This window comes from Micropterus salmoides, unplaced genomic scaffold (assembly GCF_014851395.1).
Source record: "Micropterus salmoides isolate LMB-PRFRI ecotype aquatic unplaced genomic scaffold, ASM1485139v1 Ms_hic_scaffold_19, whole genome shotgun sequence".
Classification (NCBI taxonomy): domain Eukaryota; kingdom Metazoa; phylum Chordata; class Actinopteri; order Centrarchiformes; family Centrarchidae; genus Micropterus; species Micropterus salmoides.
The window spans coordinates 23,743,329-23,759,978 of NW_024041039.1; the positions used below are offsets into that span (position 1 = coordinate 23,743,329).

Here is a 16,650-nt window from a genome sequence, read left to right on the forward strand (position 1 = left end):
GTTTGAATCTCAGCATTGACTATAGGTCTGAACCTTCATGTGGATGTGTGTCATTATTAGCCCTGTGACAACATTTAGCCTATCCAGGATGAACTACACAGCTGTGGCAGGTAAAATATCAGGTTACCTCTGAAGAATTTCACAGAGGGCAACACCCTCTGCTGACACTACTCGCCCTTGGACGTTTGCAGTTCATAAAAGAACTGGAATTTCTTCTCTCAAACTTGCTGTTCCACTCAGACTCAATATTTTCTCTCTGTGGCTGGTGAGGTAAGATGAATTCATGCTTTAACTTACAGGTTAGCTACTTGCAGTATGATTGTAATTATAGGCTCTGATTCTATTGAAATTTTTTTTTATTTACAGTCATGCTTGACTACACAGTGAGGCAATCAAAGGTGTTGTTGGTCTGCACTCCTTTTCTTCTTATTACAATGGTTTATTTTGTTATCTGTGATGGAGAAAGAAAAATCTCAACTCATTTTCAGTAAAAACAACAACCTACTGTACTATCACCAGAAGTGATGTGGACAAGAGGAACAATATGATTCTGTGGTTCCTCTACACAATAATTTTTGTGGAATTTATAAAATTGCAATTTGATATATAAAGTAATGTGAAGATGTTTATAAAGTATGCTGGTACTACCTTTCTATGTTTACTGAAGTGAAATCTTTACTTTAACTTGTAGTGTTCTTCCATCACTACTTCCTTTAATGACAATGATTGTTCTCGATCTGCATTTTCTGAACAAAGCTCAAAGACTGCATCAATGAACATCATCAACCCATGTCTCAAGAAAGATGGTTTTGGGCCCATCACTAACCCTCTAAAGTTCCTCAAACAAGACTTCCAGCAGCTGAAAAACAACTGTCTCATCCAACGCTTGAGGTACACCGATGAGATGTTCCCACCTGACAGGAACTCCATCGGCGAAGGGTTACTGACCCCTGCTGACTTGGCCCGAGTGGTGTGGCTAAGACCAGCGGTGAGTGTTTTTATTGGCGAAAAACTGCAGATGTGATGCCATTTTGTGTTGAAAAAATGTTGATGGTTAAAGAAGCATGTTTGTTGTCATGGCCTTTGAACCAGCAGACAACTAAATCGATTCATTTGTAATTAGAACGCAGCTTCTGGTAAACCCTGTTTTACCAACCAAACTAAAATGAAAGTGACACAATGTTCACAAGATCTGTGCTTTTGAAAGTTTTTTAAATGTTTAAATGAGTGGCTTATGCCACCTGCTGGTCTCAGATTAAGGAAAAACAAGACGACACAAACTCATCCCAATAAGCATGCAGTTTTTCAAGTGCTTATGGCTACTTACATATCAAGCAGAAACAGGGCTATGTGTTCAATGTTCAATCTGTCACTTGTTTACTTAACTTTGATCTTTGTTAATGTTGGGCAGGTACAGTTAACTTTTCTTAGCTCCTGGGCTAACAGCTGCATCCTAAGATTGTGTACAAAGTGAGATTGCTGCTTAATATAATTGAAAACCACAAAGTATGCTGTTGATTCTCATGTATATTGTCAGCACTAGCAACCCCTTCACACAGCATTACTATAGTACAGTATGTATTTTAAGGATGAACAGCAAAGGTCAAAGACAAACCTGACTAAGCTAAGCAGGCCATTATGGTAGTGTACTGCTGTTATACTGTTATCTGACAAGCCAATATTAAATCTGTAAGTTATGTGTCAACAATTCGTCTCTTTCAGAAACTTGTTCCCAACCCATCTCTTGTTGTTGATGGGGTCTCCAGATTTGACTTTGGTCAAGGCTTGGTTGGTAGGATAGTTTTCTTCATTCAAAAAATACCAACAATGTGATATGAGATGAAAGTCCAGACAATGGGCAGAAAGTGTCACAGTTGCCGAGTGCAGAGTCAGGAATACACAAATACAAATGTCCAAAATGTCCTAAAGAGCAAACAACCAAGTCTAGAGCAGATGCAAAACTGAGCTAGTACTCCACAGAACTACAGAAACAGGCAGAACACTCAACAAACAGTCACAGACATGAAGCAGGAAACAGAGACAGATAATTACTGAACAAAACACACTGAACAAATGCAAAACAAAACACAATCCAAGACTTGTCCATGGACACCAATACAGAAATCACAAAACCCTAACACAAGGCAGAGACCTACATATTAGAAGATATTGTACAAATGTGTTTTCTGTTAGTATTCTTGACAGTTTGTAATCTGGAAACCCTTCTGTACACACTTTACTACTCTGCCTTTGCCTGCTTGGTTTACCTTTCTGACAACTCACTGAACATTTTTTACTCAGGAAACTGTTGGTTTCTTGCGGCTATCGGGGCTCTGACATTCCAGAATGACATCCTTGAGCAAGTTGTTCCTCGCGAGCAAAAATTTGATGAGGACTACTGTGGGCTGTTCCACTTCAGGGTAAACCAACAGTCATTCCCAACAGTGTTTGTCTAAATGTGTGTTGCACTGCTAAATGGTTATTATCCTCTCATTTATTTTCCTCTAAAACAGTTATACTCTTACTCTGATTCACTTGTTTCTAAACTTTTCAGTTCTGGAGATTTGGAAGGTGGGTGGATGTTGTCATTGATGACAAGCTACCAACAATCAATGGCAGACTAATCTTTGTTCACTCCAAAGACCCAACTGAGTTCTGGCCTGCTTTGCTGGAGAAAGCTTATGCGAAGTATGTACTAATGTATTATACATATACACAGTACTGTAATACAAATACCATATACATAAAATGCATTTTCTCAGAGTGAGATTTGTCGTACAGTTTTTCTCGATTGCTTAAACACATTTCTTGAAATTTTGCCTCTTTCTCTAAACACAAATCCACAACTTTTCAACCAATTCCCAAAACATCCTATTTTCAGGTCAAAATGAAGCTCTCTATTCAAAACCATTTAATCTTGCTGAAAAACCAAACTTTGCCCTCAGACATGACACACAAGCCCTCAAAAACACACATAGACTACAACACAGTCTTACACACGGGTGAGATAAATTCAAAACAATACTACAGAAACTGGTTATTAGTAATGTTGCTTGTGATTTGCCCCCTCAAAAACCTCTTCACATGATGAACACAACAAAAGAAACAACAAATGTAAACATTAGCACATTTTTATTCCTTAGTGTGCTGTACAGTACAACACACCAAACAACTAATTATTCTGCCCCAGCGTCTTGTCTTTGGTCTGGGACAGACCAGAGATTATTGTTCTCCACCTCCTTCTCTACTTTCTCGTCCTCCAACTAAAGAGGGTAAGCCAGAGATCGAACAATGAAGCCGACCAAAGATAACGTCAAGAACCTGGTACATCCCATCGCACATGAGAGATTTACTGCATTGGTTACATTATAAACTCTTGGCGAATCGGCCATCAGTGACGCTACTTCGGTGTTTGTTAGGTGAGCCTTGTAGGTGGGCAGATTTAACAGTGACGATCCAAGCCAGGCAAATACACTGAGCGAGAATACTTTTGTTTGTGCAGCCATGCAGCTAACAGAACTACAGTGTTCCTGCCATTGCTCTACATCATTAAACCACTCTTCCGCTGCGCAATCATGCGCAGTAGACACTGGTGCCAACAGGAAGTAGGCCTGTAGTGGTCTTTCATAGGGCCAAAATTGACAATAACTGTCTATACTCCAACTCTTTCTGTTCCTCTTCCTTCATCTCTTCCACCTCTCCCTTCTCTTCCTCTTCCTCTTCCTCCTCTCGGGTGTCCTCCACCTCTTCCTTCAGATTTCTCTGGATCTGTTGTTTAAAAACTGAATGAACTGACTCTGGCCCTTTTAGCTATCTATTGAAGGTTCTGATTGGTGTGTTACCAGTTTTGACTGTTTGTGTTTCCACCTGGGTAGCTGTGTGCTAATTGAGCTCAAGCTGTGCTGACTTGAGTGAACAATATTGAATGTTAGTGCTTTATAAATTACCACATGGTGTAGGCAATGAGAAATGAAGGGATTTTTGTGTATAGTTTAGGGAAATGGGTGTGCTTTTTGAAAAATAAGTTGTGGTTTTGAAATTTTAGTTCAATTGAGAAAAACTGTAATTCTGGAGTATCCGTCTAAGTAATTTCACTCCTATTTGTGTCAGAGTGTGCGGTTCCTACTTAGACATGAATGCTGGAACTCCAGCTGAGGCTTTGGTGGACTTCACTGGTGGTGTTCACATAAACCTCCATCTGTCAGACCGTCCTCCAAATCTGTGGGAAATGATGTGCAGAGCTTGCCAATCCAAGTCACTGATGGGATGTGGTACACCACAGGGGGTAAGCACCAATATACCACACACAAAACCACACACTAGTCAATGTCAAAAAATATCCACCCAATCAGAGCTGAGAAAACAAATATCAATTAAAAAAAGAATAAAGAAATAATAACTAAAACAATAGTAATGCCATCTGCCTCGATCCAATTGGGGGTGAGGGAGAGAGAGCAAGAAAGGGCAAGGGGTGTAGAAGCAAACACAATATCCACACAGAAATATAAACAAACAAACAAACAAAAATATTAACCATACTAATAATAGGACTATTAATAATAACAGTAGCAGCTGGTGTTGAGTAGGAACATGGGGGCTGCAGATGACTCACAACCACAGCTCTAGAGCCAGAAACACCTGCAGAACGTGATAGGAGGAGGAGAGGGACGAGAAAACACAAGACTACGGGAAAGGAAAGAAGTCGAGTTAGTAACATACATTAATGGGATGAGGTTACATACAGAGGGAGAGAAAGAAGAGGAGAGAGGAGCTCAGTGCATCATGGGAAGTTCCCCAGCAGTCTAAGCCTATAGCAGCATAACTAAAGGATGGTTCAGGACTCACCTGAGCCTTAAGTATAAGCTTTATCAAAAAGGAAAGTCTTAAGCCTACTCTTAAATGTGGAGATGGTGTCTGGCTCCCAAACCGAAACTGGAACCTGGTTCCACAGGAGAGGAGCTTGTTAGCTGAAGGCTCTGGCTACCATTGTACTTTTGGAGACTCTAGGAACCACAAGTAACCCTGCATTCTGGGAGCGCAGTGCTCCAGCAACATAACTGCCCAACGTGACTTACTGCGGTGTAAATATCACTTTCTTTGATGAAAGTTGTCCAGGCTGAAATATGATTTTCAGTAGCATCATTGTCTTTGTAGCCCTGTTGAGCCTCTACTTATCTTGTTTTATACTTGTCTAATGTTACTTGGCAAGAACAATTCTTTTTATTACACATGCTGATGCTTAAATCTTTTTTAATTTTTGAAATGTTCTTGTGAATTGAATTTATTATGTGTTTAAAACAAGACTACCTGCAATGATAACATATACAGGATCTCTTGTAGGAGACAATTGACAACATTGTACTACAAAATGGATTGGTCCAAGGCCATGCCTACAGTGTTACAGGTGTGAAACAGGTGAATAACTCATTTGTTCTAAAGGAATAAAGAAGGCCTTAAGTTGGCTTAGTAGTATTGGGAACAGTAGTAATTAAGTAAGCATATAGTAGAGTGAAGTTATCATTGTGACAAATAACGATTGTATTTTCTCTGGTGTTTACTGGTCAGATCACAAGTCGGGGGCAGCTAGTACACCTGGTCCGTTTGTGGAACCCCTGGGGCAAAGGAGAGTGGAACGGAGACTGGAGTGATCGGTAAGAATCACACTGAGTGCAGTTAGTGTTTCACAAAGAGTTTGCTCTCCGAAGATAGAAATCTCTGATTTGCTGCCTCTGAAGATAGATTATGTTCATTGTCACACAGAAGCACATTTCTTAAGAATGTTTTGTCAACAATTGATGTCAGCTTTTTGATGCTAATCTCCACAGTGGTATAGCTACTAGTCACCTACTATATTTTGTAAGTCATGTATAAAAGGGTTAACCCTTTTCTATGGCCAGGCTGTGTTCACTCAGTCTGTATGTTGTCAACATTTTTCTTAGTTTAGGACATTTTATTGTGCTCAGGTAATTTGTCAGTGTGAATTCTCTTTTTAGGGGCAGATAACATTGTAATTCACTTTGTGTTTTGGTCGTTTGATTCCAGTATTCAGAATATTTTGCTTTTCTGAATGGAGTTCAGCTCGATCAGGGCTAACTTGTTCACTGTAGCAGTAATGATGGCTGGAATAAAGTTACAGACACATCTTTTCTGAACTCACCAAGTAGTTCGACTTCCTTGCTTTCTTTTCTCGAAGTAATGTCCAGTTTTGTCCATTTTTTATATAAATATGAAGTAGTAGTCCAACAGAGCTCTGGGTGCCAACCGACGCTAACAATAACAGTGGAACCAGATGTGTACGGAAGCTCACTGCTGAGAAGATCGAGTAAAGATAATCAACATTGTAATCCCAAAAACTAAAGTAAAAAGCTATTTTAATGAAACCAGTTTACTCCAAGCTCCTCCTGCAAGTAAACGCCGTTGTTGTCAGAACATAGTCCAGTCCGACTACGGGTGTTTATTTGTCCAAAAGCTGCAGCTCTGCTCGTCGGCTTTTCCCCGCTGTTTAGTATCTCTCCGCCGTTCCCGTTCTGCCTGGCCTTTTTCACACAACGCTCTGAGGCCTCAGTGACGTCTGGATAATCTCATTGCTGATATGCTATTGCGTCTCAACGTCATGCGACTTTCTTTCATTGTCACTCCAGTTGAAAATTTTCAACTCACGCGAAGGCCTTCACACCGCCCGACAGGAAATCGCGGCTCTCCGTGTCTTTGCATTGACTTTGTATGTAAACACACCGACTTTTCCTCTCCTCATAGCTTACCAAATTGCCTATTATTTATACTTAATTATACTTTTCTTACTCACGGTTTAATCATCACTGCAGAACACACAGTTGACTTTTAGTGTTGTTTAAAGGAGCAGCTCACCTACCTCTGCTCTGCCTCCTTCGCGGGCCATCCCTTCATCAGATGCTGTTTAAAGTCAATATCAATAGATTACTATTTCTTATTTCATGGGCTATTTGGGGTAATGAACATAATGATTTAAAAAAAGAAGTCAATGAGTAGCCTAATCATGTCAAATAATTGTGACCTCAATATTGACCAAAATAATCGCTATTAAGATTTTTGCCATATTTGAGCAGCCCTACTTGTAATGGGAATTATGACTCTTTGACATGAGCTGGTGGTTATGGCTCCGTTCCCTTCCAAGAAAAGTCTCTTTCTGCTCCCAGACGACTCTTCATTTAGTACCACTTCTGCTGCCCACTGCCAAAGTTACATTCTTATTTGTTGCAAGATATAAATATTCAAGCTAAGTTGCGATACATTAAAATATCCTGTCACGTCATATTGAACTGCAAACAAGATCAATTATGACTCTTTCCTTCTATTTTTGATCCACAAAGGTTTTATATTTGTAAAACTTTCCTTGAGCTGATTTAAAAATCTGTTGAGTCATCACACTTTAAAGTCAATGGGTCGAGCGGGAACTCGCTGCCAGGGCCAGCGGCAAAAGACAATACTGCGCTTAGCGGTGTAGCACAAAATTCTGGGCCTATAAGCGGTCTCTGTGGGCCATCTTCCTCTCTTGGTCCCTATCTCTCATGCATTTTTTGAAAAATGTTTAAAAAATTATTGAGCTAACAACTGTACATGTTATACTGTAGTGGTGATTAGGGCAGTCACTAATGAACTGTTCTTACCACATTGAAACAACTGTGATTTGTACTTAAGTCTGCACAGTTTGAAATCTTATCACATTTCAACCCCTTTTTTCTCAACATACTGTATCCTAAAATTACTTTAATGGTTAAATGAGGTTTGCTTGGAGTATCATGCTTAAGAAAACATCATTTCATGTTAATTTAAACATTCATAATTCCCAAGGTATAAGACAAAGCAAGAAAAATAACATTTCAGTTGTCTAACCCCTACACTGAGAGAATGCTTACTATACTGCATAATAAAAGACAACTGAAAAAGACGTCACTGATGACGACTGCTGATAAGGCAGCCCAGAGGAAAAATCTTTTTCTCATAATAGTCTTTTCTTTAACTCTTGAGAAAACACTAAGATCTCAATGGTATATCTTTTTGAGATCATTCCAATCAGAATTGTTGCTCCTAAAATCCCTTAGGAGAAAAGGATGAGATAAAGAGAGATTGCGGTTTTGAGACTTGGGTAAGAAAAATGGATACTGAATTGAGATTACAACAGGAGATTGGAAGTCACAGATGAGATCTCATCATTGTACTGTATCTTTTTGAGTTCATTAATGTCTTGCTTATTGCTCCTAAAAAGCTGTTGGGAGCTATGGGGAGATGTTTGTATTACATTGCTGTTTATGCTTGGAGAACCTTGCTAGAGGCTTGCCCTGTGCTGGATTTGAACCCCGCTCCTGCTGTTCAAAGGGCAACTTATTGTGTTTAAATAGAGTACAATTTTCCTTTACTTAAAAGAGGAGAAATACCATATCCACATTTAAAGTCCTCAAAATTCTACTCAAGTAAAAGGTATAAAAGTATTCCATAGTGAATGTATTTAAGGATCAAAAGTAAAAGTGCTTATTCTGTATGACAGATACATGTTGTATCTCAGTTCTTGCGTGTATTCAGTCCTTAATGAATTAATTTCTAAATATCATGTCAAAGTATTGGGTGTTCCAGTTATGCTGGCTGTGACTACCTTAACAAATTAGAAAGCATGACATTTGAAAGTGCCTTATTTTCAATGTCAAAATTTATTTATTTTCAGTAACTTGTAACAGATAATTAACAATAAATACAATAAGGATTTGAAATTAAGGGGAGTAAAAGTACAGACCCCCATAAAAAGAAAATACTCAACCTCAACATTTAACATAAGTAAAGTACTTTAGTAAAATAGCCCCTAAGTAGGGTCACTAAGACAAAACTGAGAAATATCTTGGAGCTTTTTTTCTGATCCATATTCTGGAGGCTGAAATTACACTTATTTAAGATCCTGTACAGATCACATCTTTTGATCAGAGTAAGACAGAGATGAGTTTTTGCTCCTGAGGCCAATATGAGAAAAGAAGGAAACAACTATGAGATCTCATCTTGGGTTTTGCTTTCCTATGGGAGTTTACATTTATTAATTTGTTAGTTGTGATTTTGCGCACCTTTTTTTTTGACATGTGCACCAGGGAAGCAGGACTGAATAAGTACTATCTTTGGGTGTGGTATCCAGTTCTAGTTTAGTATTCAAAGCATCTCAAAGCAAAGCAAGCCTGAGCGTTTTTCACACACAGGGATTACTTTGACAAATGATCATCAATCATTGATGAATATCTTGAAAGCAAATCAGTTTTAATGAAAATTTATCTCATTTATTAAGTATAAGTGAATGTAAATCTATGCTGGTAAGATGGCATTGCTTTTCACTTTAGACAAATGAAGAAAACCCAAAGTGTCTCATGTCCTTAACCAGAAATCTTACTTCCCACGCAGCTGTTGAAATGACGTGTCCAGTTGTCCAGTTCATGCTGGTGTCTTATATAGTCATCCAATTGGTGCTAGTTGAATCTTGTGTCATTGAAAAATTAGCCATATGCTTTTTAAAATATAATCTCATCAGTTATTGTTGTTTTATGGTTTTATTTTTGCAGGACAGTGCTGAGATGTTTGGTTCAGAGCCCTGAGTTGTTTCTCTAAATGTGTCAGTGTCTGGACAGTTTTCACAATATTGCTTCTCCTCTTCCTTCACTGAAAAATTGTATCTAAAGGTCGCCTTTGTGGAAAACTGTGAGTCCTCAAGATCGTGAAATGTGCCTTTCTGTGATTGACAATGGGGAGTTTTGGTAAGCAAGTTGAAATCAACATTCATTTCTAAAAATGCAGAAAGTTAAATGTTTTGTGTCATATGGCTAATACAACATATCAGCACATATTTTTTTAAAAATCTGAAGGACTTTTGTGTAAAAATGCAAACTGATTAAAATTTAAAACTGATTATATAATATTTATACTTTCAAAGGATTAAAAACTAGTGTGTATTGTAAAACCGCAGTTATACATAGTACAGTGTATCAGGTATTGTACATATGTAATTACTAACAGTGTTGGGCAGTAGCGTCGCTAAATGTAGCGCCGTTACTAGTTTAACTACATTTCTCAGTAGCTTGGTGGTAGCTTCGCTCTTTTCTGAATCCAATAGCTTTTCAGAAATGAAGCTCTTTTATTGATGGAGTAGCGCGGTAGCTTCCACACACGCTACATTTTCCCATTTCTGAAGGATCAGTATGTGATGCCGCCGCCACACACGGACCTGTACGTGCAGCTGGCAGAAGCGCTTCCGTGTGACGGTGACATCACGTACCGATCCTTGGGCTGATGTCTGCGAGAAGGATCAGGGTCCAGTCTGGACACCTCTTCCTCTAGTGTGGAGGAAACTTTGATATGTAGAGGCAGAAACTTGTTTCCATGAGATGAGCTGCCATGAATGTTTAGGTTGTTTAGGTTGTAATGGTGCCAGAACACAAATTCACATATAAACAATAAAAATATATAATTAATTAATAATGTAATAATTAAGTAACTTCATACAAACAACAATGGTTCTCCGTTTGGTGCATGAGGAAATACATTTCACTGCAATGATATGGCAGTAAGTTGGAGAGTTTCTGTGTGTCTGATTTAGCTCTCTCTCGCACACACACTGTTTGGAGCAGGTTTTAAGTCTTTCTTCTATTGTTACTGTGGAATGAAGTTAGTTTAATTTAAACTAGGCCTATACTGTGTGTGTGTGTGTGTGTGTGTGTGTGTGTGTATAATGACCTAAGTATGAAATATTAAAAAATGAATAGTCTAAGTAGCTTAGATGTAACTAAGCTATTTCTGCCCCATTGCTGTAGCTTAGCTTGCTGGGGGGTAGCTTCTGTGTAGTGAAGCTTCATTTAATGTAGAGTAGCTAGTAGCTTAGCTCACTACATTTTCCAAGTAGCTTGCTTGCTTACTAAACAGTGTTACATATTTCTTTAGACAAATTCCTTTGGTGGCTGACGGAGATATCATAACTTAATTATGATTTACATTGTAATTATGTAGAATTTAAAATTATAATTTCAGTTATACCTATAAAACAATGTAGCGTGTATGTAGCAAGTCTTACCTCAACTAATAAAGATTAACAGTTTTTACTTTGATGCATTAAGTAAATCTCAGTCTAAAACAGCAATGTGTTACTTATAAACAGGATGACCCTGGAAGACTTCTGTAAGTTCTACACGGATCTTGACATCTGCTGCCTGTGTCCCGACTTCCTTGATGGAAGTTCTTCTTGCCATTGGAAGACCTCCTTCTACGAGGGCGCTTGGGTGGCAGGAACCACGGCTGGAGGATGCATGAAAAACCTCGGTACTTCAAGGATATCTGGACTAAACTGTCGCCTCAAAAACAGTATATGGAGACTGGAGGGTGGCAATTTTAAAAAATTTTTATTTTTATTTTTCCTTTATTAAAGAATAATTAAAATTCATTAGAGAAAAGCAATTAATCAGTTTATAAAAGCTTTATAAACGTATTAATTTAAAAATGCTCCCGAAAAACCTAAAAGCCCATGTCTATCTCCATCCATGCCTGAAGTTTTCATCTAAAAAATATAATAATTGATGATAATTAACCTCTTTAAAACTTTCATTCATCCCTATCTTGCCTAACTGGTAACATGCCAAATTGTTTTACTCATTGCCATCCAGAGAGCTTCTGGACTAATCCACAGCATCGGGTCAAGATTGACAAACTACTCAGTGAATGTTCTACGAAACAGGGTGAAAAAAACATGCTGGTGTCTCTCATGCAAAAGCCTAACAAGAGGAACAGGCGTCTTGTCCAAAATCTTCACATTGGATTCTCTGTATTTGAGGTAAATATTACTGTTTGTTGTTTCTGTCACAGTGTGAGGACTATTAGGGATGTGTCATGTGTAGACATGTGGGAGTATAAAATAGTCAAATTAATTGAATATAAAAATTAAACCATTCTGTGTCATCCCAGTGAACGAATAAGGTCCAGTGTGTAGTATTTACAAACACATACTTTCAATATATTGAATATTCTGCCAATAAATCCCCCTAAATGTTACATACTAGACCTTTGACAATATATATCTGTAACAAGTTCATGAAGTAATTTGTGCAGCATATTCCAAGTCTCAAGTACATAATTTTGGTAAACAAACCTCCACAAATGATCATTAAATTCCATTATTTTTATTTGCATTACTTACATGTTTTCACATTGTCATGACTTCACTTGAACTAATTTAGTTTAGTTACTAACATGAACACTTTCCCTCTTATTTCTTCCAAGGTGACCAAAGAAGTAAGTAACATTTTAAAACCAATCTTTATACACATTACATGCCTAAATTGTGCTGCTATGGAGATTGATATAAACTGCATAGCAATGAAAAATCTATTTATTACTGCTATTACAGTACGAGGCACAGAGGGGGAAGTTCCCAGCCTCTTTCTTCAGCAGATACAAACCTGTTGCCCAAACTAAAACCTACATGAATGCACGTGCAGTGATGGCGTTCATAATGCTGACACCAGGCGAGTACCTGATTGTGCCGTCCACCTTCAAACCCAACGAGACAGCCTCCTTCATCCTGACCATTCTCTCCAAGGCAGAGACCCATGTCCAGTAAGTCACTAGCAACTCTCCAATTAGCCTTTACAATTCTTTTTGTACAATGAATCTACAAGCTAGCAGGCCCTGGTCTCTCCACTGTAATCACAGCGTGGTATTAACCCTCCATCATACTCCTGGTAAGACAGTGAACAAGCTGACCCCTAAAAGTTAGTAATTGTAAAAACAGTACAGAATTTCAAATTGAAAGAAGTATGTTCTTAATGTGTCAGTGCTCAACACTGGCTACAAGTAATGTACTGATGTCTCTTGTGTTTCCTCTCAGAGAGCATTCTGGTGGCCTTATGGAAGTAGATGGAAGATCTGTGCAAGGTTTGCAAATATATTGTCAATGTTCATATTATTTTGCTTATGTGTTACGTGTTGGTTGCTATTTTCGTTACACTGAAAGCATGTGACACGTAGGTATTGTGTGCATTAATTTAGCCCTGTGTATTAATTTAGCTGGTGCTGAAAGCACAATCTTCTCAATCTGCAGTCCATACAAGTGAAAAAAATATAGAGCAGATGACAAAATTAAGAGAAACTTGTTCCGTCAATTGAGTGCCTTAAAGCAATAGTTAAAATTGTTGGAACATGTGCTTAATTGAGTATCGCTAAGCCACGCCTTGAATACAAACTGACCAATCACAGAGCAGTATAGGACTTGCTCTAACTGAGGTCCAACACTTTCATGGCTGTGCTTCATTGACTCTAATGCAAAAGGAGTCGTTTTCTAGCTTTTTTTCGCTGTATTTTTCCAAGACATGGTGAAACACTGTTCCTGGGGCACTTGCAATAATTACAGTCGCTACCCAGAGAGGTTGATAGGAGAAGTATGATTTATGCTCTTTCCAAAACCTAAAATAAATCCAGAAGAATTTTGGCTGTGGATTGTTCCTAATGTGATGTTAGTTAGCTAACGCTGCTTTTAATGACTGTAATAATGAATAGAGGCCTACCCAGCTTTACAGCAACAGTGTTGATCCTTAATATCATTGTCTTTTGTCTCAATCGTTGGGGGATGCAGTGGTTCACTTATACTGTGTGATTGGTAGGCTTTAGCTTCTATCTTTAATTTTTTTCACGTCCGTTTGAGTCAGTTTGAGTCAGTTGGACTGCCTGAATACAACCTTCAAATGTACATTGCAACTGCAAAAGTGTCTGCTTCTTTGTAAGATTGTTTTTTCCAACAAATTTGACAATATTTCTCGGGGAGAGCAGTAATAGGCAGTGGCAGCGCCAACAGTTTGTCGGACTTAGTGACAGTAACTAAGGGGGAGGAGCTTAGCTAAGGGTCAATTGTTGTGCTGTAGTCTCCAACAGTGTATAATTCAGTCAATTTTACTATGCAAAGTGGGAACAGTCACTCATAGACTCCACAGGTAACATAGACATACGATATAAGGTATAAGTTAGTGAGCTATATAGCTGCTGCAGGTCAGATTTTGTTACTTCCTACTACTACTACTACTTCGAATCTTTGTGCTAAGCTAAGCTAACTGCTTTCTGCCGTAGTTTAATATTTAGCGAACAGACATGAGTGATATCAATCCGCTTATCTAACTCTTGGCAAGAATGCAAAAAGTATTAAGTATTCCTTTAATTAAAATATGAAATTGAATGTCTTTTTAATCTTTAAACTCATGTCTGTACTGTATTTTCTATTTGTGCTATGTCATTCTTTTTGGTGCTGTCTTCTGTGGGGTTACTGTTCTGCTGGATTTAAATAAAGAATCGGCAGATTACTCAATAATGAAAAGAACAGTTAGTTGCACCCCCAATATAAATCATGCCTAAACGTTTGTCCTATGTTGGCCAGGAAAGAGGATCAGCAAGGACATGCGGAGTTTAATGGATTCATAACAATGGAGAGCTTCATTATTCTAGTCCTTCACTTCAACTGCATGAACTGTAAGTAAATTTGGACAGCTGATGACAATAGACAACACAGTAAATACATCGTCTTTAAAATGCAATACAAATTTCAAAAACATTTTTACTACCAATTACCTGTAATATGGTTCCTGGCACTATATATACCAAGGCTAATTGAGGATGAGGCACAGCTGGGTAGTGAGATGACTGAGTCAGGAACAATAGTGAAATACTCAATGGTGGCTGCTGGTGGGAGGCACAGACATGTTAGAGTGCAAGACTTCCATTGGCAATTGTACTTTAAAACAAAGTATTTGTTTCACCACCAGTGTGTTGCATGTACTAAATTTTTTGTTTTCTGTGATGAAATAATCAAGCTAAATAGCAAACTAGTACTACCGATACATCGAAGAACATTAATAATCTATCCCTCCTTAATTTGCAGTGGATGTACCTTTTGATGTGCACTTAACCTGACACAGGAGATGAACTGCAGGATTCACATGGAATTATTTAAATTAATTAATAAACTCAGCAGATGATGAGTTTATTGGTGGTATGAAAAAACAATGCATTTACCTCTGGCTTTGTTAATGGAAGGTGTTAAAGAAGAAATAAAGTTAGCCGGGTGTCGGGTGTGATGAAGTTGTTCTCTGAGACTCATGATGAATTACACAGCCAAATCTCAAGAAACCTTTTTTAGTCCACAATTTATCTCTCGTCTTAATGTCTCTAGTATTTTTCCTACCAGATCAACTTTAACTGGCCTAAATCTGAACAGCCAATCTACTGATGTTTAGACTCCAATGCCTTACCTGCCTCTATTTGCCCTGTAATCTATGGAGACAGTGAATTGTATAAACATGTAAGACTCCAAGAAAACCCTGTTATCTACTAAACTGGTGGCCCAGCTACAGTTTCTCCCTATCAGCCAGCTGTCATCACCTTGACAAGGAGAGAGACAGAGGCAAAGAGCTATGGCTGAGAAGTTCAGTGAGCCTCTATTTCTGGGCTCTGCTATTGACCTCATGCGTGACTTTTACCTAAGCCCTATCTCTCTTACCTGTCACCTGAATTAAGCCTAATCAGAAAGTTCCCCCAAAGAAGGGGTGTATGTAATTGCCTTCTCCTAAAGTCCTCTTTCCTGTGTCTCTCTCTTCCCCACTGCATAGTAGAGTGGCAGAACAAATGGAAGGAAAATTCACAGTTTAGCAGACGCATGCCACTAATTTTGAAATGGCAATTTGCAACTTTGCTTACCTGTTACAGACAGTACAGCTAATGTAGGAATATACTCTATGCCATGACATGTAGCTAATATATTTTACCATTTTAAGTTTCCATGTTATGGTTAAATGTACCTCATTTTATGTGAATTAGGGATACTGTATTTTCTGTTTTATTGTTAGGTGGGAATAATTTTTTTAGCCATGCTAGCATCAGTCAGTCTACCACTTTGGTCGAATTGAAGTATCTCAACAACTATTGGATGGACTGCAAAGAAATTTTGTACAAGTAAGTTTAATGCATTTTAGTTTTTTCGGTGGGAATAAGGCTTTTGTATTCTAGAAAATAAAGACATCCAAACAGTATTAGTGTATATGAACAGTTATTTCATTTCTTATAAATGCCTTGCAGGCAGCTTGAAATGTAGCATTCCCCTTCGAGGGAACTCGAACTGCGTCGGTGACGACACTATGGGAACGCCTCTGGGCGTGGCAGGGCTGAAACATGAATGAAACTACTCCAATCCTATTGGTGTTGCTAGAACAGTAGCGTGTGACGGCGTAACTGGAGGCGTATGCACGCCGGCACACAGGACACATTAGCCTTTTTCTATTCAGCAGGCACTCTGGCATGTTGGAAAACCAAAGCTACAGCAAAAACCGAAGAACCTCTTACCTGGAAGGAAGTCAGATGGCAGACAGAGAGATGGCTGTGGAACGATTCAGGCGGTGTGTTTTTCCATGCCCGCCCTACATCACAGCTGGGGACACTCATGCCCTGTGTGTTTCCTGTCTGGGGATGCCGCGTGCCCAGACAGCTCTCGAGGTGGCTGCTTGCGGCTATTGCGAGGCCCTGCCCCTGAGGGTGCTGAGGTCCCGTGCGGCTCTCTTTTCCAAAGACGGGAGGAGGTGCTCTCCCCGTGGCTCGCGCCTGGCGGTCGCTGAGGCGGCG

General features: G+C 38.9%; 1 protein-coding gene across 1 annotated transcript; it reads left to right on the forward strand.

Moving 5' to 3' along the window:
- The first annotated feature begins 736 nt into the window (after positions 1-736).
- On the forward strand, positions 737-16,064 carry LOC119909865 (calpain-1 catalytic subunit-like). The gene is made up of 15 exons (XM_038728115.1): positions 737-988; positions 1,723-1,792; positions 2,302-2,420; positions 2,555-2,688; positions 4,111-4,285; positions 5,341-5,415; positions 5,566-5,651; positions 9,690-9,764; positions 11,159-11,319; positions 11,661-11,827; positions 12,274-12,285; positions 12,401-12,609; positions 12,881-12,927; positions 14,417-14,508; positions 14,918-16,064. Exons 1-14 carry the CDS (start codon positions 773-775, stop codon positions 14,458-14,460), a joined length of 1,590 nt encoding a protein of 529 aa, XP_038584043.1. The 5' UTR covers positions 737-772; the 3' UTR covers positions 14,461-14,508; positions 14,918-16,064.
- The last annotated feature ends 586 nt before the right edge of the window (positions 16,065-16,650 follow it).

What these genes read in the sequence shown, in the direction of transcription:
- LOC119909865 (XM_038728115.1), top strand. Translation starts at nt 773, where the DNA reads ATGAACATCATCAACCCATGTCTCAAGAAAGATGGTTTTGGGCCCATC. An exon ending in GTGGGCTGTTCCACTTCAGG is followed by an intron (nt 2,421 to 2,554) that starts GTAAACCAACAG and finishes TAAACTTTTCAG; the next exon opens with TTCTGGAGATTTGGAAGGTG. An exon ending in GATGTGGTACACCACAGGGG is followed by an intron (nt 4,286 to 5,340) that starts GTAAGCACCAAT and finishes GATCTCTTGTAG; the next exon opens with GAGACAATTGACAACATTGT.